We start from the raw sequence: 21405 nt of genomic DNA on the forward strand, positions 1-21405 counted from the left end.
AAACCACTTTACTTGTATATTAGAAGCACGTATCATTTATGTCTCACAGTACTGTATTTTACAATTACATTACTTTTAAATCAAAATGCAATTTCAAAAATTGGTGCTGGGTCAATTAGAAAACCATATGGAACAAAATGAATCTTGAACCTTCACTCCACACCATGCACAAAAACCAATTCCAGATGGACTCTAAACCTAAATATGAATGTTAAAAAAATAAAACTTTTAGAAGAAAACATAGAAAAATATCTTTATAATTTCAGGAACAGGCAAAGACTTCTTAAACAGGACATTAACAAGAACTAACCATAAAGGGATAAGGCGGATTTATTAGAAGCATGAGCTTCTGTTCATCAAATGACACAACTAAGAGTAAACAGACAAGCCACAGAGCAGGAGAAGATATTTGCAATACATATATTTGACAAAGGATTCACATTCAGAACATACAAAGAACCTCTATAAATCAGTAAGAAGTAGGCAATAGAAAAAATGGTAAAAAAACAACAACAACAACAACAAAACCCCACAAAAACCCTGCACAGTTTATTCACAAAAGAGGATATTCAAATGGACAATAACATATGAAATGGGATTCAATTTTTTAAAAATTTTATTTATTTATTTGACAGACAGAGATCACAGTTAGGTAGAGAGGCAGGCATAGAGAGAAAGGGGGAAGCAGCCTCCCCACCGAGTAAAGAGCCCGATGCGAGGACCCTAGGACCATGACCCGAGCTGAAGGCAAAGGCCTAACCCACTGAGCCACCCAGGTGCCCCAGGGATTCAATTTATAAGTCAAATAAAAAAGTGCAGATTAAAACCACAATATAAAACTATTGTATACCCACTGGAAGGGCTAAAAAGGAAGAGACAGATAATACCATGAGATGACAAGGATGTAGAGCAACAAGAATTCTACATGGCTGGCTGAAGTATAAACTTGTACTCTCCTTGTGGAAAACTGCTTCATAGTATCTATTATAACTGATCATGTGCATACCCCCTGACTTAGCAATTCCACTCCTAGGTAGACACCTAAATAGAAGTGTGTGCATATGTTCACCAAAAGACATGCAAACAAATGTTCGTGTTAGCACAATTTGTAACAGTAAAATTGGAATAAACTCATATGTCTTATCAATAGAATGTATAAAATATGGTATATTTGTATAATGCAGACTATACAGCAAAGGGAATGAAGGAACCACAACTATGTGTAACAACATGGATAAATTTCACAAACATATTGAGCTAAAGAAGGTAGAACCTTCTTCATAAAAATTCATACGACATGGGGTGCCTGAATGGCTCAGTCAGTAAGCATCTGCCTTGGGCTCAAGTCATGATCCCAGCATCCTGGGATCGAGCCCCCCATCGGGCTCCCTGATCAGCAGGAGCCCTGCTTCTGCCTCTCCCACTCCCCCTTCTTGTGTTCCCTCTCTCGCTGTTCCGCTCTGTCAAATAAATAAGTAAAATCTTTAAAAAAAATTAATACCACATGATTTCATGTATACAAAGTTTAAAATCTGGCTGAATTTATCTGTGGTATTAGAGGTTGTGACAGTGGTTATCTTTTGAGAGGGAGAAGGGTAATGGCTGAAAGAACAGTAAGGGGTAGGATCTCTTTTGAGGTACTTACTGGTACTCCTTGCCCAATGTGGGGCTTGAACTCATGACTCTGATATCAAGACTTACATGCTCTACCAACTCAGCCAGTCAGGTGCCCCAAGAGACTGTTTTATAGCCTCAAATCCATCTAACTGCATTATGATCCAATCTACCTAAACTTCTTGATATTGCCAAAAGATTATCAAGGTACTGTCAAATGTAGCAACAATACATCTTACCAGTCTAACTTATCACAAAGTGAAACAGAATGAGGTAAAGAGGCTTTAGTATTAGGATTAGTAAGCTAAGGATGTTCAACCTACTGTGAGAATTATGTTCAGTAAGAAGCTATAAAGGTAAGATATATTTTTTAAGGTTTCCCATAAAATTGGCTTTATCTTAAAAATTTTGGTGATTAAAACTAATCTTCAGTTATACAAAAACTAAAATTTGGTTATATGGGATATCTCATTTTCTAGTGCTATTTAGTGAAATATTTCTGTGTATTAAGAATGAGTTATATGGGTGCCTGGGTGGCTCAGGTGGTTAAGCATCTGTCTTCAGCTCAGGTCATGATCCAGGGGTCCTGGGATTAAGCCCCATATCAGGCTCCCTGCTCAGTGGGGAGCCTGCTTCTCCCTCTCCCTCCCCCGACCTGTGTTCTAATAAATAAGCAAAATCTTAAAAAAAAAAAAAAAAAAGAAAAAAGAAAAAAGAATGAGTTATAGGGGCACCAGGCTGGCATGTGATGCTTGATCTTGGGGTCATGAGTTCAAGCCCCATGTTGGGTGTAAGCTTACTTTAAAAAAATGAGTTATAAAAAATTATCACTCAATTCTGTATACTGTATAAAGAGTATTAAAATAAAAATAGTTTGATATATTTATGATTTTCATAACTTGTCAAAAGAATTTTACATATTCATCTGAAATCCATTTGAAAGATTACATTTAACAAAATAGTCTTTGTAAAAGAAAATAGACACATATAAGTATAACACGGTCCTTCTTTCAGGGAATTAATTTCAGAACTAGGGGTAAGAGGGTGATAGGGTATACTTATAAAAAAAGCTTACACATACAAATCATATTAAAACAGCACACTTAAAATTGAGACAGTATATTCATATGAGGCAGTACCAGCACCACTAGTCCTCTGCATTGTCTATGGGGTAGTAGACCTTACAATGTTGTTGAGATAACTGGCTTCCATTAGCAAGCATGTGATTGGCAGGATGATAAAGTCTTTTTCACTAACAGGTCAGCTATTTCCTTTTCTTTAAAAGAGGGCAATTCTGATGATCCATCTTTTAGCTACAGTCTCTCATTGAATCCCAATTCTCTTGCCTTCAGCTTTGATATGGTTCTAACTTTCCTCTTGTATCAGCTCATACTTGTCATCAACTCCTCTATTCAGAACAGCAAATATCAGGAGTTTGACCTCAGGGCAAAGTCCGGGTGGGCAGGTAAAATTTGACCACTGGACCTACTTCCTAATCTTTCATACCCAGCAATTCATGAAGCAGTATCAAATTCAAACTAAAAAACAGAAGCATGACCCCTTATAAGTACTATGAAAAGGGCTCTTTTGCCTTTCTAAGTATACTTGAAAAGAACTGTCAGCCACCCTATTAAGACAGAAATGGATCACAGACTAGAAAAAAAAGAGGGAAAAGTGCAGAAACCCAACTGAAATGTAAATAAAAAAGTGTTAGCACTCTCTTTATGTTTGGTGATACAGTACTTGATATAAAAATATTAAAATAATAGTCTATGAAAGGTCTTTATGAAGTCAGGAACATTAAAACACTACTGAAACTTGAAAGGCATCTTTAAATAACACTGACATCTGATACAAAAAACTTCTATCACCACATATGAGACTTTAAAGACTAATTTTATTTTCAGTCAATTCCCATACTTGGCATTTAACCACTTAACTGTTTATAAACTAATTTGAGAAACAAATGTATGTGAAAATAATTATCTTTGTCAAGTTATTAAATCCAAGCCTCTAAAATCATAAAAATAAAATATATCTCAGTGGTCCAGCAGCTAAAAACAAGAATTAGTTGCATCTTCTTGTTTCAGAATGCCAAGTGTACAAAAATAGAGTCTGATTAAATTTTAACAATATTTAGGAAAAATTATTTTAAGCCTCTCTTTCAAACTAGAATAATTAATATATTAAAAATTAGCCCATTAAAATTTATCCATTAGTAACTTGTACTGAATACTAAATATCAAACTTTAAAACTGTGTTTTTTATTAAATAGGTATTTCTACATAAATCTTTAAGAGTTTTACATGTGTCAGAATAGATTTCAGAATTCTAAATGTTTCTAACAGATTTTTTTGTATTCACTTAAAAGTTTCTTTAAAAAATTATGCCAATGAGGAAAAGCCAACCAAGACTTAATGCCTGTAAGAGCACATACTGAAGAGGAAAAGCCAACCAAAACTTAATGCCTGTAAGAGCACATACTGAAAAGTAAATTCAACCAAAAAGACTTGAGATATTTACTAATATTTGTTGGTGTGCCTTAATAACAGTTCCTAGTGAGGAAATGCTTTACATATGCTTGTAAAGAGGCATTTTTTGGTGTCAAATGATGATTGTCTTTGAAGGAAGAAAGTACTTGCAATCAGTTTTAATCTGCATTGAGCCAACCATCTATTTAAACAAACAAATCAAAGAACAGAATCTTTACCCACAGTTTCAAATGTGGTTCTATTCACAATCCTACAATGTGATCACAAACTATTTAAAACCATATAAATTCACACAATTTATATAAAACATAATAAATTTCAAGTTTTCTGTGAAGAGATTATTTATATATAATAGAATACGAATAAGAAAATGAACAGAATACGAAAAGAAAAGGAATAAGAAAAAATATGGGGGAGATGGAAAAAGGGTAGGAAGTTTTTCAAAGACTAGTAAAATGATAAAAAAAGACTTAGAAATTATCCTAATATCCTATTATGTATAATAGGAGATACCCTCAAATTACATACACTTTGGTTTAGAGAACGTACTCATGCTCTTATAACAGGGAAACCTACCCCAGTCAGTGGCTATAACCCAACAGAGAAATGAACATACAACTAAGCTTATTTCCAGTCTGCTAAAGAACTCCATTTGCTGTATTAGATAATCGTTTTTCAGGGCAGTAAGATTGCAACAGAGAGAAATCCTAAAGCAAATAGATCTACCTTCTATAGAAAGAATATCTTTGGGTAAACTGGAATAAAAGTTCAGAGTCCACCTTCTAAATTTTTACTATCTTCTCCAACTTAGTAATGGTAATCATTCTCAGATCTAGGTCATCCATAACATTGTTTCTGGTTTGGCATAATACATGAGCACTGATTTCAAACAGAAATAAATATTAATATATCTTATATGTTCAGTGCTTTACAAATAAAAAACTGGGAAGTAGGACTACTTTTTTGTTTCCTTCTAAACCTGACTTGAAGATATACCATTTATATCCACATGACTCACTGTCCTGTAAGTATTCCTGCAGAGTTCATGGGAGTTTTGTATCTTTAGAAGAGTTTTAAGCTCCCCAAGAACAAAATTCTCTTTTACATTACTTTTGTGTCTATTTCAACTATATCAGCCCTCTCTAAATAATCAGTACATAGTAGTTCATACATATTTATAGAACACTGGTTTGGAATTAAAGCAAAAACAGCTGTATTCTCAAACACTTACTAAAATCAGAACTCCTTCATTACTCAAACCGGGCCTGCCACAAACATCACTGTGGTGGTCTATTTATTTACATCAATGGTGAAGCCCAATCTTAGTCATCTCTATCCCCAAAGGGGATGGGACCATTAATAGACTGATATCACAATAGCTTTGCTGTTGCTGTTGTTGTTTTAAGCTTTTATTTTTAATAATCTCTACACACCCAACGTGGGGCTTGAACTCACAACCTGGAAATCAAGAGTCAAATGTTCCACAGAATGAATCAGCCAGGTACTCCCACATTGGCTTTGTTCTAATTCCATTTCCATTTGGTTCTTCTTGCCAAGGGCAGTAGCCACCTTGTTGTCAAGTCTAAATCCCTGAGCCCTCTACCTTGGATCTTCCCCTCCTCCATACCCTTGTACCTCCCAGCTCTATTAAGCTCCTTAATCCTAGAATTAAGAGAGAAAAAGGAGGAGGATGAAAGGGGCAGAATACGAATAAGAAAAAAACATGGGGGAGATGGAAAAAGGGTAGGAAGTTTTTCAAAGACTAGTAAAATGATAAAAAAAGATTTTAAAATTATCCTATTTGTTACTCTACTTAGAGTTACATGACCAGAAAAGAATTATGTAAATTTATAATTACCTTTCTAAAAGTAGTTTTGGGGGCACTTGGGTGGCTCAGTCGGTTTAGCATCTGTCTTTGGCTCAGGTCATGATCCCAGGATCCTGAGATGGAGCCCTGCCATCGAGCTCCCTAAGCTCATCGGAGAGCATGCTTCTCCCTCTCCCACTCCCCCTACTTCTGTTCCCTCTCTCACGGTCTCTCTCTGTCAAATAAATAAATAAAATCTTTAAAAAATAATTATTATTTTTTAAAAAGTAATTTTGTCCTTTTTTGTGGAAGCATTCAGAAAATTTTTAAAGATTTTATGTATTTATTTTACATAGAGAGAGTACACAAGCACACAAGCAGGGAGAATGGCAGACAGAGGGAGAGGGAGAAGCAAGATCCCTTCTGAGCAAGGAGCCCAATGTGGGGCTCAATCCCAGGACCCTGGGATCATGACCTGATCTGAAGGCAGACCTCCACCCAACTGAGCCACCAAAGAGCCCCCAGAAAATTTACTGAAAAAAAGCATTCTTTACCACAGTTTTAAGCAAGAGGCTACTTTCTAGGTTGTAATAATTTACATTTAACTTGAGTCCTGAAACTATTTATACCACCAATTTTCATAATAGGACCATGAAATCATTAAGAAATAACTCAAACTTCAAGTGTCATTAAACCAAAGTATGAAGTTATTTAGGCATGAGCTTAGCAGGTAATGAATAAGTTAAATATTCACCAATAAAACTGTTCCATGACATTGAAACACCAAATAGATATACCAGTTCAGAGAGAAGGGCCAAACATATAGTTATAAAAGAAGCACTTCCACAAAGAAAGATTGTTTCAAGGTGAACAAGCATTCCCATAGCATTAAAAAAAAAAAAAAAAGGCAACGGTAGAAAGCAAAAAAAAATGAGATCTACATTATTATATCTTACTTGTCTGAGGTCAATGAATGCTAGCTGCAGGGTATCCCCTTGGAATCCTGGCACAGGCTCAGAGCTGGCAAACACTATTTAAAAAAAAAAAAAAAAACAACACCACAAGAATAAAAACAAGATTGCAAAATATACAAGGATTTAACCACTAAATTAATTTCTACTCATTACAAATGTATTGTAATATTTACATGTAACCATTTCAAATGAAGACTATTTATGACCTTCAATTTTCACTACTGAGAATGTTCTCCACACCCATTACCACAAGTATTTTAATAATTTTAAACTTCTAATCTACCATTTAATCACTGTAATCCTTAATTACAATAAATTTAGAATGGTTATCCCACATAAAGTTCAAGAGTAGTAATATACTTCAATCAAGAAAAGTTTTCTGACTCTATTTAGCCTTAGGTGAATGATTATAGAAGCATTTTGAAACTATACCAATTCCATGGCTGTCAACATATTTCAAAATTTCTCCTTTGTTACAGAACATGCTTATAAAAATCCTACCTCTAGCTAAAAGCAATAATGGCCAGACACATAAAAAGTCAGTTTTACATGCAGACAACGGGTAAAGTGTTCTAAGTAGCAATGTGAGGATGGTGCAGGAATGTCTGTTCATGTCTTCTAGTAATTTTTTTTCCCCATAAAGGAATCTCACCTCTTTAAAAACTAAAGAAATATTTAAGACAAGGTTGAAAAATATTTCAAAAGATTTTTTTCTTTTCTTTACTTTTTTAAAAGATTATTTATTTTAGAGAGAGGGGAAGGGGCAGAGGAAGAGGGAGAGAGAAACTCTAAGCAGACTCCATGCTAAGCACAAAGCTGGACTCGGGGATGGATCTCACAACCAGGAGCTCACAACCTGAGTGGAAAGGAAGAGTCAGAGGCTTAACCAACTGTGCCACACCAGGTGCCCCTCGAAAGACTTTTTCCTATGATTTTCTTGTACTTAAAAATTTATAATACTAGTAACATAGCTTGTTTAGTTAAGTTGAGGGATGATTCCAATAGGAATTATTTTGAAGACAAAAGACTTTTGAGTCGTAAAAAGGACCTATCACTCTATATGAGAACACCTCTATACGAGGTATAGAGCATTCTATGTTCTCCCTCAAAACATTACAGATTTTCCATTTATAAATTTATCTAAGCCAGTATTTTAAAAGCCATTTAAATTTGCACCCTATATATACAGCTCTCAGAATAACAAAAATAACTCTTAGTTTAGTGCATTATGTGTGAAATATTGACTAGAAAGGCTCAGAATAATATATTTAATTTTAAATATATGAAAGTCTAGCATAGCTTAATTTAGCTGGTATTTTTAGGAAATGAAGATGTCAAAAGTTTTTGTTATTGTTTTAAAGTTTTATTTATTTATTTGACAGAGAGAGATCACAAGTAGGCACAGAGAGAGAGAGAGAGAGAGGAGGAAGCAGGCTCCCTGCTGAGCAGAGAGCCTGATGCGGGACTCCATCCCCAGGACCCTGAGATCGATCATGACCTGAGCTGAAGGCAGAGGCTTAACCCACTGAGCCAACTAGGCACCCAAAGTTTTTCTTGTTTTAATATAATGTTAATTTTTTAAACTTAAGCATTTTTTATGGAATTTTAAACTGTGACATAATACTTCCTTTTTAAAAAACTTTTTTTGAGTATTCTAAATATTATTTAAATGTTTCTTAATTCTCTGGATTACTGTTAAGAATGCTTTTAATTCCATACAATAAATTCTGAGGACTGCCATGTTATTAACGTCCCCCTTTAAATAGAATTCTATGCTGGGGCGCCTGGGTGGCTCAGTGGATTAAGCCACTGCCTTCAGCTCAGGTCATGATCTCAGGGTCCTGGGATCGAGTCCCGCATCGGGCTCTCTGCTCAGCAGGGAGCCTGCTTAGGGCCCCTCTCTCTGCCTGCCTCTCTGTCTGTCAAACAAATAATAAATAAAATCTTAAAAAAAAAAAAAAGAATGCTATGCTGTTTGAGTTCTTATGTCTAGCTCTTATAATTTTTTTCTCTCTTGCAGTTTTAACATAAATTCTTACTCTCTGTTCTCATTCATCTTTTTAATATGCTGCCTTTAATAGTTTTTTTTAATAGTCTTTTTAAAAATTATTTACTTATTTATTTGACAGAGAGAGACACAGTGAGAGAGGGAATACAAGCCAGGGGAGAAGCAGGCTTCCTGCTGAGCAGGGAACCCAATGCGAGGCTCAATCCCAGGACCCAACATCATGCTGCAAGCTGAAGGTAGACTCTTAACAACTGGGCCTCCCAGGTGCCCCTGCCTTTAATAGTCCTGAGCTGGTCAGTCAGCTAATTGACTATTAGAATTGTGTCTAAAATAAGAGCAAATACAGCCTTAGCAAGGGACTCTTCCACAAATAAGATGAATGGATTCTATATATGCTTTTGAGTATATGTGCTTTTCAAGTTGGAATAACCTTTCTATTAGTCAGAGGTACACCATTTCTTCCCCTTTACTTCTTCATTCTCTGCTATGTACTACGTACATAGTTATGGTCATGAGATACATGACCACATGCACTTTTCTCAGGCCCTCTTTTCCAGAAAACTAAGTTTATTGAGCAAATCTAGCCTGCTTTTCATTAGTTAGTATAATTCACTCACATCATTATCTTTTCATACAATGAAAAGTGGCATTCTTTCATACTGTGGTGACCCCATCATGTCCCATGGTTAGGGTTAGAGTGACCCCCTAACCATGTCCCAAATAACTGAGTTGTCTTTCTCTAGTACCAACAGGTCTTAATTAAAAAATAATAAGCAAAACTACAATTACCTATTAAAAGTAAAGGTATTTTTTAATTTAAAAAGTAGTTTTCTTAACATTACTTAGCATGCTGGCTTTCTTGGCCCCAGTCTCAGGCTACTGTTCCCAAGCAACAGTTAACTATGAATCCCTAGTGGTCTCTAATCAAGACTGTAAATGTTGGCTCAGCTTCTACCACCTCAACATATACATATACATATACATATACATACACAGAAAATAAATACTTCCAGGGTGCCTGGGTGGCTCAGTGGGTTGGGCCTCTGCCTTCAGCCCAGGTCATGATCTCAGGGTCCTGGGACTGAGCCCCGCATCGGGCTCTCTGCTCAGTGGGGAGCCTGCTTCCCTCTCTCTCTCTGCCTGCCTCTCTGCCTACTTGTGATCTCTCTCTGTGTGTCAAATAAATAAATACATAAATAAAATCTTAAAAAAAAAAGAAAAGAAATACTTCCTCTAACACAGGGAGACTTACTTTATATATCAGGCATAAAAAACAAGTTCAATTTAGAATCATTATCTACTTTATCTCCCAGAATTTTTCTGCACTGAAAATAATCTGTCGTTTTCTTTTCTCATAGCTCCTGTTTAAGGCACTATAGTTTAAGCTCCATTACTTGGCATTAAGCCAGAGTTTAGTGTCGAAATTATAATAGTCCCACAAATTTATATACCACTTTATAGTTTACAAAGCAGTTTCTCACACACCACCTACTTTGATCATCACAATTTATTTTAGTAACAGGACATGCAGACAATGGAGCATAAAATCTTAGCAGCTGAAAGAGACACTCCCTTTGAAAAATCTCCACCAGGGGCACCTGTGTGGCTCAGTGGGTTAAGCCGCTGCCTTTGGCTCAGGTCATGGTCTCAGGGTCCTGGGATCGAGTCCTCAATCGGGCTCTCTGCTCGGCAGGGACCCCACTTCCTTTTCTCTCTCTCTGCCTGCCTCTCCATCTACTTGTGATTTCTCTCTGTCAAATAAATAAATAAAATCTTAAAAAAAAAAAAAACAAAAAAAACAAAAAACCTCCACCAGACCCCTGAAGGCTTGGCGTGAAAATCCCTTAGTCCTTCATTTTACAAATTAGGAAAAGTAAAAGTAAAATGACTTGCCCAGGATCACATAGCTAATTCAGGTCTCCTAGCATTCAATCCATTGATACAGAATCTGCATTAGTATTTACCTTTCACCTTTTATCCTATCTCTCACAAGAAACTAACCAATATGGAAGTGCAACTCTCTAGTTAATAGCACTTGGGGCTTTTTCTGTCTTTAAACCTAAAATTCCGCCAATCCTGTTGTTTCTATCTTCTGAAATATCTTCAGCCTGAATCTGTCTCTATCTTGGTTCAAGCTATTCTCATTTCTTGTTTGGATGCTAACACACACTCCTATCTGGTCTCCCTGCTACCTTTCCATCCACTACTCCTAGGGTGATTTATCTAAGGTATCACTGTAATTTGTGCCACATCATAGTTCAACGTCTTTCACTGGTTCCCCATCATCTTCATGATAAAGCAAGACAAATAAGGTCTCTCTGTCTATCTCTCTAGTCTCATCTCTTACCCCTTCCCTAGAGGCACCTTAAACTCTTTCCATGCCAAACTACCTGCACTTCCTTGCATACACCACAGTCTCTTTGCACAGTATCTGTGATCCTTCTGCCTGGGGCAGCCTTTCTCCGCTTCTTTTCTATCAGATAACTCTTACTCATCCTTCCATTCAATCATCACTTTCAGAGGAAGATTTCCATTATCTTGTATGCTGGGTTAGTCTTCCTCTGTGTTCTCACTACAATTTCCTGTGCACAGGCTAACTACATCACCCATTTTGCTATCTTATAATTGTTTACCTGTCTGGGTCTTCCCACCTGACCATGAACTCCCTGTGGGCAGAGAATATATTTCCATTTCTACATCCCTATAACCTAGCACAATGCCTGACATATAATGAGTAGTCAACAAAAGCTTCTTAAACGAATTAAGGAAATAAACAAATGAACAGATAAATTCTAAAGGAATGCTATCGAGTCCTGGTAATTGATATATAATATAACTTGCTGATTAGATCATAAATGGAGCTGTCCAAAAGAACTTAATGTAATAATGGAAATGTTCTCTATCTGCACTGAATTTTTAAGTTAAATTTAATAGCCACATGTGGCTAATGCACTGTAAAGCTGTAACATTCTGTGTATATATATTGCATTTATTTCAAAATAGTTGAGGATGGCTGAGAATATCCCTAATGTTTTTATCAATTAAAACTAAATTGTGAGTTCTTCCACTAAACAAGAAGCTGTGAGAAGTAGAGATCACATCTTTTTATCTTTATATAATCCATGTCTGGTGTATAGGAAATATTCAGTAAATGTGTTGAACGAATGAATAGTAATACATATAACTCATTTCTATTAATATTGTCTAATGGTCCCAATAATTCTGGAGCTAGATTTCAACCTTTGAAGTTTTAAATAACTGAATACTAATGTTTGGGATCCCTGTAAGTATGCCCTCAGATTCTCTTTTGGCTCTTCCAGATCCTTATTTTATATATGATTTATCATAGTTAGGAGTTTCTATGTTTTTTCCCCTTAGGTCATTTTTTTTTTTTTTTAAGATTTTATTTATTTATTGGAGACAGCAAGAGCGCATATGAGCAGTGAAGGGTGGGCAGAGGGAGAGGGAGAAACAGATTCTCTGCTGAGCGGGGAGCCTGACTCTGGGCTTTCTCCCATAACCCTGAGATTAAGACCTAAGCTGAAGGCAGACACTTAACTGACTGAGTCACCCAGGCACCCCTCTTAGGTCATCTTTTTATTATTTTTATTTAATAATGCCTACTTTCCTGTTAGGATATCTGTGTCTGGGTCATTTAGCCATGCCATGAAGGATATGAAGGATATTTTTAAAAAACATACATTGATCTTGGTCTTACCATAAGATATTTAAAAATAATTTCCAGGAGGAAAAAGTAGTTTCCAGGCTTTCTAAAGTTTCTTTAAAAAAATATTTTATTTTTAAATAATCTCTACACCCACCATGGGGCTCAACCTTACAACCCAGAGTTGAAGAGTTGCATGCTCTACTGACTGAGCCAGCCAGGTGCCCCTAAAGTTAGTTGTTAAATAAAGTTATTCTAAATCTTTGGGTTTTTTTTTTCTCTTAATGATCCATTTTTTTTAACCACTTCTTTTTTGAAAACAGTATGATTTCATGACATACTTATTTCCTCATATTTTCTGCTAGAATATGGAACCTTATAATAATCAATAACCCAAAGTTTAAAAATATCCTTAAAGAAAGGCTAGAAATGGAGATCTGACCTTACTGAGAAGGTCATTTATAACAACAGAATAAAACTTTGCTGTATCAGCCTAACTGGGAAGGAGACAAGTCTGAATTAATTTAGAAGAAACTGAAAGTGAAAAATAATACATGCTATGTAAATTGTGATTATAATGACAAAAATGTCTTCCAAATTGGCCATCTCTGAAATTTTAAGAGAATAAAGAATATCTGTAGGCAAAAACACGAGTTATTTGTATATATAACAAAAAAATTTCATTCTTCGGATCACATATAGATGTATAGGGTTTGGTATGGGGGGTACAAAAACTGCTAAGAACTCAGGCTATGAGGGAAGTCTCAGTCAACTGAACATCTGACACTTGATTTGGGCTCTGGTCATGATCTCAGGTTCTGGGATCCAGACCAGGATCAAGAGTTCCTGCTCAGTGGGGAGCCTGTTTCAGGATACTCTCTCCCTCTGCCACTTTGGGCTCATGCTCTCTCTAAAATAAATAAATCTTTTTTTTTTTTTAAAGATTCCATTTATTTATTAGACAGAGAGAGACCATAAGTAGGCAGAGAGGCAGGCAGAGAGACGGAGAAGCAGACTCCCTGCTGAGCAGAGAGCCTGATGCGGGGCTCGATCCCAGGACCCTGGGATCATGACCTGAGCTGAAGGCAGAGGCTCAACCCACTGAGACACGCAGGCGCCCCTAAAATAAATAAATCTTAAAAAAAAAAAAAAAAAAAAAACGCCGTCAGGCTGTAAGTATTTATTCTGGCATAAAAATAATCTTCCCTGAAATTAAATGCAGAAGGTATGAGTCCTTAAACAATCTTGTCCTAGGCAGATAGTTATTTTTACTGTAAGGCAGAGAATGTGCATTATTTGGAAAACATCAACAAGGATATTCAGAACTGTCCAGGATAGAGGGAAGGGGAAGATTCTAAGAGCAAACAGACCAAAAGACTGACAAATGATTGAGAGAAAGCGTGAGGAGGCTAGGCTCGTCTCAAGACTGTGTGTGGATGACAAGGCAGGGGCATTATAAAATGGAATAATTTTGTAACTAAATAAATGATTGAAAATGAATACTAGTAGTCTGCATATTGAAGAGGTTCCTTATAATTCTATTTCTTGCTAGATCTGAAGATTTAAAGTAGCTATTCAGAACACAGATTTTGGCTAGGCAAAGAAGGTATCCTGTGTGGACTGGCTCTGTCATTAGAAGGAATGACTAAGAGCACCATCTAGTGGTTTTTCTGGTGGTGAAGAATTCATGACTGGGAGTCCGGGGTCTTAAAAGTTCTTGATTCTCAGACTTTTATTGTTACAAGTGGTTGGCAGCAATGGGATGCAAGCCTCTAAGACCAAATGACCCTCTGTAGTCATCACCTCACATTTATATAAAGTCATATCTACTCATCTCTTTTTCTTGGAATATGGGCAAAGTAGGCTCAATCTGATACCATAAGTGCTATTAAAACCAGGACCAATTCAGTGAGGCAAATAGTGTAATAGTATCCAGTGTACTCTAAAATGAGACACTGAAATATTGTTCTATGGCATATATCTACATGACTTCCCCTGAATCCTTTTATTTGGAAATATAGGTCTTTTCTCAAGGTTAAAATAAGAGGCCTTGAGGTCAAAGCCATTAACACACATGCACATGCTCATGCACACACACACACACACACACACAATCTATAAAAAGCCTCATCTATTTTTTTTAAGTAGGCTAAGCCTTTATCCAAAATGAAAAAGACCAAGGCCTTTATATCTAGAGATTCACTTATTCCTCAATAACTTACCATTGAAACAGAGACCAGTTCAACCTGGAGCTTTTCTAATATCTATGGATTTAAGATGTTAAACTCTTAAGAGTGGATAACCTCATTTGGATATTTTTACAGAATGTATGAAAAAGGACATTCTAGATCTATTTTGGGGTATTTCAACTCTTTCTGATTGCCTGATGCTTTGGAAATATTCTGTATTTTGTTAGTGATGTAAAGGATTTCTGAGATACCTTTATAAAAACCTTAGAATACCTTTTGATATTTTCTTCTATGCATTTGCCTTTATAAAGAATCTATACTGGGCTCCAATATATAATAGGTGTTTAATAAGGATAAAACAAAAGCACACATACAGATTTAGAACATCTGCTTCACACCAAGTGTGCCAAATGCTCTTCCAACTAAGAAGCACTTTCTCTTGAAGTTATACAAAGTCTAATATAGGATCAAAGGTTCTGTGCAGCTTTCAGGGTGGCTACCTTTGAAATTCCAAATGGATGCCTTCCTGACTTCTCCAATCAGGTAGCTCTAGCAGCACTGTGATTATATGGTCAAGTTAATCAAAAGTATCCACTTCATCATGCATAGACTCTATCTTGTATCTTCTATACAACTTTTTATCTAAATTAGATTAACTTCTTATACTTTCTCATAGTATTCTATACTTTTATAGAACTTAACAATTTACAGTCATATTTACTAGTGCAATTATTTAATGATTGTCTCCCCAGGGCTTAAACCCCAAGACTTTTGTTTTGTTTACCACTATGTTGCCTAAATACCAAACATATAGTAGATAAGAAGGAATTAATGAATGTATGATTCCAAAGCCCTACTTTTGTTTTCCTTAAATTTTATTGCCTCCCAATCTTAAACTAGAATGCATCTTGGAAATTATCAATTCCATATCCCATATTTTATAGAAAAAATTGATGCCTCTTAATTGTTGAATGGTTTCAAAGCCACTTGCCCAAAATGCAGGCAGAGCCAGGACTGGAACCATGGTCTCAACTTCCTGACATATGTTCAGACCTCTGTAAGACTGATTTGAAAGAATTTTTTTAAAAGTTTACATAAGGAGGCACCTGGCTGGTTCAGTCAGTAGAGTGTGTGTTTCTTTTCTTTCTTTCTTCCCTTTTTTTTTTTTTTTAAGATTTTATTTATTTGACAGACAGAGATCACAAGTAGGCAGAGAGGCAGGCAGAGAGAGAGGAGGAAGCAGGCTCCCTGCCGAGCACAGAGCCCGATGCGGGGCTCGATCCTAGGACCCTGGAATCATGACCTGAGCTGAAGGCAAAGGCTTTAACCCACTGAGCCACCCAAGTGCCCCTAGAGTGTGTGTTTCTTGATCTCGGAGCTGAGTTTGAGCTGCATGTAGAGGTTACTTAAAAAATAAAATCTTTTTTTAAAAAGTTCTACATAAATTCATGTACGATTCTACATTTCTGAACTCAGACATTTGATCAAGTTTGACCTAGTATGGGTTAAAAAAGAAAACGATCCAAAGAAAAATGACCAAAAGGGTATTAAAAAACAATCCCCTAAGAATATATTAAAGAAACTTTAACTCTTTAGCTCAGAACAGGTAAGAATTAAAGGGTTATTTAAACATAGTCATCAAATATGTGAAGAATTTTTTTAAAAAAATATTTTTATTTATTTATTTGACAGATCACAAGTAGGCAGAGGCAGACAGAGAGAGAGGAAGGGAAGCAGGCTCCCTGCTGAGCAGAGAGCTCAATGTGGGGCTCGATCCCAGGACCCTGGGATCATGACCTGAGCCGAAGACAGAGGATCTAACCCACTGAAGCCACTCAGGCGCCCCTGTGAAGAATTTTTATAAATGATCTGTATCAAGATCCTAAATGGTCTTGAGTTAAAGTATGGTGTATCAGTTGGCCTTAACTTTCTGACAACAAAGGCAGAGCTCTAAGAGAGACAGATGTAAATTATAGAGACTTCCTGATTAATTTGTTCATTTTTCAACAAGTATGCTGTGAACACAGCATTCTATAAGGTGCCGTAATTACAAATTCTATATTGGATTTAATTATCTATCCTGGATGTTAAATCTCTTCTCTCTCTCTTTGCCCCCTTTCTCCATCCTCCATCTCCTTCTCCTTCTTCTCACCTGCCCCCAATCCCGAAATCATGAGATGCATTCTCTCTCTTTCACTGTGTGATTCTAACCATCTTTTTTTTTTTTAAAGATTTTATTGATTTATTTATTTGACAGAGAGAAATCACAAGTAGACGGAGAGGCAGGCAGAGAGAGAGAGAGAGAGGGAAGCAGGCTCCCTGCTGAGCAGAGAGCCCGATGTGGAACTCGATCCCAGGACCCTGAGATCATGACCTGAGCCGAAGGCAGCGGCTTAACCCACTGAGCCACCCAGGCGCCCTGATTCTAACCATCTTAATCATATCAAATTGTACCTTTACTTAATAATTCTTTGTATTTTCTCCTCCCAAATGTCTGCAATCCATCCTCTTCATTACAACTGTCCAAACTCAAGCTCTTTTTATCCTTCACAAAAAAGTTCCATAGTTTCTTACCAGGTTTGCCTACTGGCAGTATCTCATTTCAGTTCAGTTTCCACATGACACAGAATTAACTTTCCATGACAGATTTCATCATATCATAGTCCTTATTAAAAAGCTTCAGTGGCTCTCCATTGCTTATTAAATAAAGTCCAAGCATTCAGGCATCTAACTTTTTCCAGCCATATCTTGCAATGCTTTCATCATTCATCTTGTAGTCTAGACACCTAACAAAACTGTCTGAAGAGTCCCTTAGCATTCTCTCACCATAATGTTTTTGTCTATGCCATTCCCTCTGCTCAGAATGCCCTTCCCTGCTTTTGATGAAATCTTACCTGTCCTTTAAGACCCAGCTTAAACTTCACTTCTGTTATAGTCAATCTTCTCCATCCTGTGGAATGAAGAATTGCTCCCTCTCCACTACAAGTAATATGTACTTATATAAAGAATTGCTATTTAAAAAGAACCGTTATGTTCTATTATAGTTATTTACATGTCTGTCTCTTCCCAACCAGTCTATGAGATCTTTGAAGCTTGACTCATCTTGGATTTCCAGGTAATATACCAGGTAATAGATTCTCATTGGATATTTGAATAAATGAATCTTCCTATGAATCAGTTGACTTTACATGGGAAAAAAGTCAGTTGCAGACTGAAATTTTAGCTCAAGCCAATTTAACTCACAAGTATGTGTGTTACAAGGAATATTAGCAAAAATTGCTTAAAACAAATAAAGGATCACACTAATGTATCAGTGCTAATTCTTTCACCACCAAAAAAATAAAACAAAAACTAAAAGCACATGGTTGAATGATGACAGAAGTGAAATTACTTCCATCTTCCCATCTTCCCAACTTTTGTGAGATGCCCTTTTTGTTTCTGCCTGTAGACTGACAATCTGAGGCCAGGAAATATATGTATAATGTTTTCACAAAGTAATGAGGATGGAAAAATAAATATTCTGCTTTCTGATGAAACCCAATTAAAGGAAGATCTAACTTAGAATAAAGGCCATTCTTTTTTTTTTTTTTTTTTTTAAGATTTTGTTTACTTGAGAGACAGAGAGGGGAAGGGGAGCACAAACAGGGGGAAGGGCAAAGGGAGAGAGAGAAGCAGACTCCCCGCTGAGCAGGGAGCCTCACTTGGTGCTCAGTCCCATGACCCTGGGATCATGACCTGAGCTGAAGGCAGAAGCTTAACTGACCAAGACACCTAGGTGTCCCATATAAAGGCCATTCTTGGTGCTTATATTTCATGCCCACCTCCTATTGCTTAATTAAGCCTTTGCTGTAAGCCTTTCTTAACTTGCCCAGGATCTCTATGGTTCATGGTCTCTAATTCGTGATCCCTGCTACCTGACTTCCTTGGACTCTGGATCTCTTACTAGTACAACACAGACTAGTAAGATTTTATGTTAGTTTCAAAAACCAGTCACACTCTTTTAAGTAATGATCTCTGAGTCTCTTGAAGAGAAAATAATTATTATTAGTCAATATGGGTTTATGAAGAATCATAGTAGTATCATTTCCTCCTTTTAAAGAATAGACTGATTAATAAGAAAAATCCAATGGTCATTATTACCCCGATATGCCAGGAAGGTATCTGACAAACATTTTGAGCAAAACCATGAGTTAGATTCAATTAGGGAATTATTAACTGGCTGAAAAAAAACCCATAAAATCCTGAATAATGAATCTAAGTCAATATGAAGGGAAGGTCCATATAATGTAGTACTCAAACTTCATTGTGCATGAAAATCACCTAGGGGGTCTGATGACCAGAGTTCCCAATTCAGCAGATGGAACCCAACAATTCATATTTCTAACAAGTTCCCAGGGTCCTCATCCGGGGATCAGGTTTTGAGAACCACTGATGTACTGTATCTCATGATATAGATATAAGATTTTGTTCAACATTTTGCTAGTAACTTTGTCAAATATATAATAAGCATGATTACAAATCTGTAGAAGGCATTAAATTTTGATATAAAAAGACCTCAATAGGTTAGTTGTGAAACTAATCTTAAAATTCGATACAGATAACTTTAAAATCCCAAAACAAAATCCAACCACACAAGTATAGGGTAAGAAAAACAGAACATAACAATCACAGTCACTCGCACACACACACACAAATATACAGATATACAAGTTTTAGAGAGCACAGCTTCAATGATTCCAGAGTATACTCTGGCAACCAAAAAAAGTAATATTAGTTTGGGCTTTAGTAATGAAATATAGACTGTGGATAATATATTTAACAGTCTAATGCAGATTATACTGGCTCCCCCCATACCTGGGTATCTCTGTAGTCAACTTTGGGTATCAGACATTAAACAGAAGGTAGTCAAACCAGTTTAATCAAAGAAGAGCTTCAGATCCAAAATCAAATCACATGAGAACAGTAAGAGGCATTGTTGATGTCTGGCCTTCAGAAGATTTGAAAGGATATAAGAGCAGTTTTTATATAACTGACTTGTGGATGAAGATTTGCTTTTTCTCTGTATGACCCTAAGCAGAACTGCCATATACAGACTGCATCAGACTGCTTGCTACATCCCAGTGTCCAGCTAAGGAGAGGAGAGGGGAGGGGAGCAAGGAAGGGCGGACATCTAGACCACATTTCACTTGATGAACTATGTGCCTTGGAGAGGGTTGAGTCCAGCTGGAAAAAAAGTAAACTTTTTCTAATTCATATAAAACAGACAACTCTGGAGGACTTTTTCCTTTTAACAGGAATACCATTTCTAATTTGCACAAAGGCACTGGTGACTGAAGCCAAGGTAGAACTAGCTCCATTAAAAGAAGTTTAGAGAAAGTAAATTAACCTCTCTGGAAGAAAGTGATAGAGTGATACATTATATGGAAACACAGCTTCTGAAGCATAGTTAATCCCCCAAATTGGATGTTCAAGGACTACTTGGACAACTATTTGGCAGGGTTATTTAGAAAGGATTTCAGGTAGAAGAGTATGTGTATGTTTATTACCAAGTAAGTGGTGAAACTCAATGGTCTTTTAGCTTTTAGGATTCCACATGTGAATTACCTCTCTATCTTCTCCATATCCCGGTTGATTTTTATGGTATCCAGATCCCTTCTCTTCACAAATTTATGATGCATTTTAGCTTTCCTCCTATCTAGCCAAATTACTCTTCTCCTTTCCCTGCCCCAGGATGTAGAAAGCATACATACATACTTCATTAATACTGAAAATAAACTTCATATTTTTAAAAACTGTTTTTTGGGGCTTGGCTGGCTCAGTTGGTACAGCATGCAACTCTTGATCTCCAAGTTGTGGGTTAGAGTCCCACACTGGGTGTAGCGATTATTTAAAAATAAAATCTTAAATTTAAAAAGGGGGGGGGGGATCTGCTTTCTTCCAGATTTTAAAAAACAAAAATACTTCTAAGGTAAGATGAAAACTTAATTATCTTAACATATTTATTAGAAAAAAAGCTAAGTTTCATTTTTTTAAAAAAAGATTTTATTTATTTATTTGACAGAGATCACAAGTAGGCAGAGAGGCAGGCAGAGAGAGAGAGAGAGGAAGGGAAGCAGGCTCCCTGCTGAGCAGAGAGTCCGATGCGGGGCTCAATCCCAGGACCCTGAGACCATGACCTGAGCCGAAGGCAGAGGCTTAACCCACTGAGCCACCCAGGCACCCCACTAAGTTTCATTTTTAAGTGATTTATGTATCAGTCACTAAATTCATGAGTGGGGGTAGAAGGTTCTTTTGCACCAGAAAGAGAGTGGGATAAACATGGAAAATGTAATGTTGGTTTATATTTGTTCAGTGAGTGCTGAATGTATGATGCTATATTAAATAGGTAATGGTTAAGTAACACATGGTAAGTATTAAGGAGCAGAGCCAACCACAGGCATAATCTTAAAGGAAGCTGAATTATCTTATGTGGGTTGTCTTTGAGTCCTAGTCTCTCCCCCTTCCCATATCTATAGTGCCTGAACCTTGGCCCCCATCAGACTGGGGTCTACCCTTCTAGGAAATCTAAATTTCCTGAGTTTTTGCTCAGACTTAGGACCTTTCTTGGTCTCTTCCAAGAGAATAGTGCTTTTAAAAAAAAAATCAGCAATTTAAAAG

The 21405-nt window shown here is 36.6% G+C and overlaps 1 protein-coding gene across 8 annotated transcripts in view; it reads right to left on the minus strand.

Annotated features, from left to right (window-relative positions):
* Positions 1-21405, minus strand: part of EXOC6 (exocyst complex component 6) — a 364257-nt gene that overhangs the window by 33433 nt on the left and 309419 nt on the right. For all 8 annotated transcript variants that reach the window (XM_059169437.1, XM_059169440.1, XM_059169439.1 and 5 more), the window contains one exon: positions 6870-6943. In XM_059169437.1, the coding sequence (XP_059025420.1) occupies positions 6870-6943 (74 nt within the window). The remainder of the gene's footprint in view (positions 1-6869; positions 6944-21405) is intronic.

Source organism: Mustela lutreola, chromosome 4, assembly GCF_030435805.1.
Source record: "Mustela lutreola isolate mMusLut2 chromosome 4, mMusLut2.pri, whole genome shotgun sequence".
In the NCBI taxonomy this organism is placed as follows: domain Eukaryota; kingdom Metazoa; phylum Chordata; class Mammalia; order Carnivora; family Mustelidae; genus Mustela; species Mustela lutreola.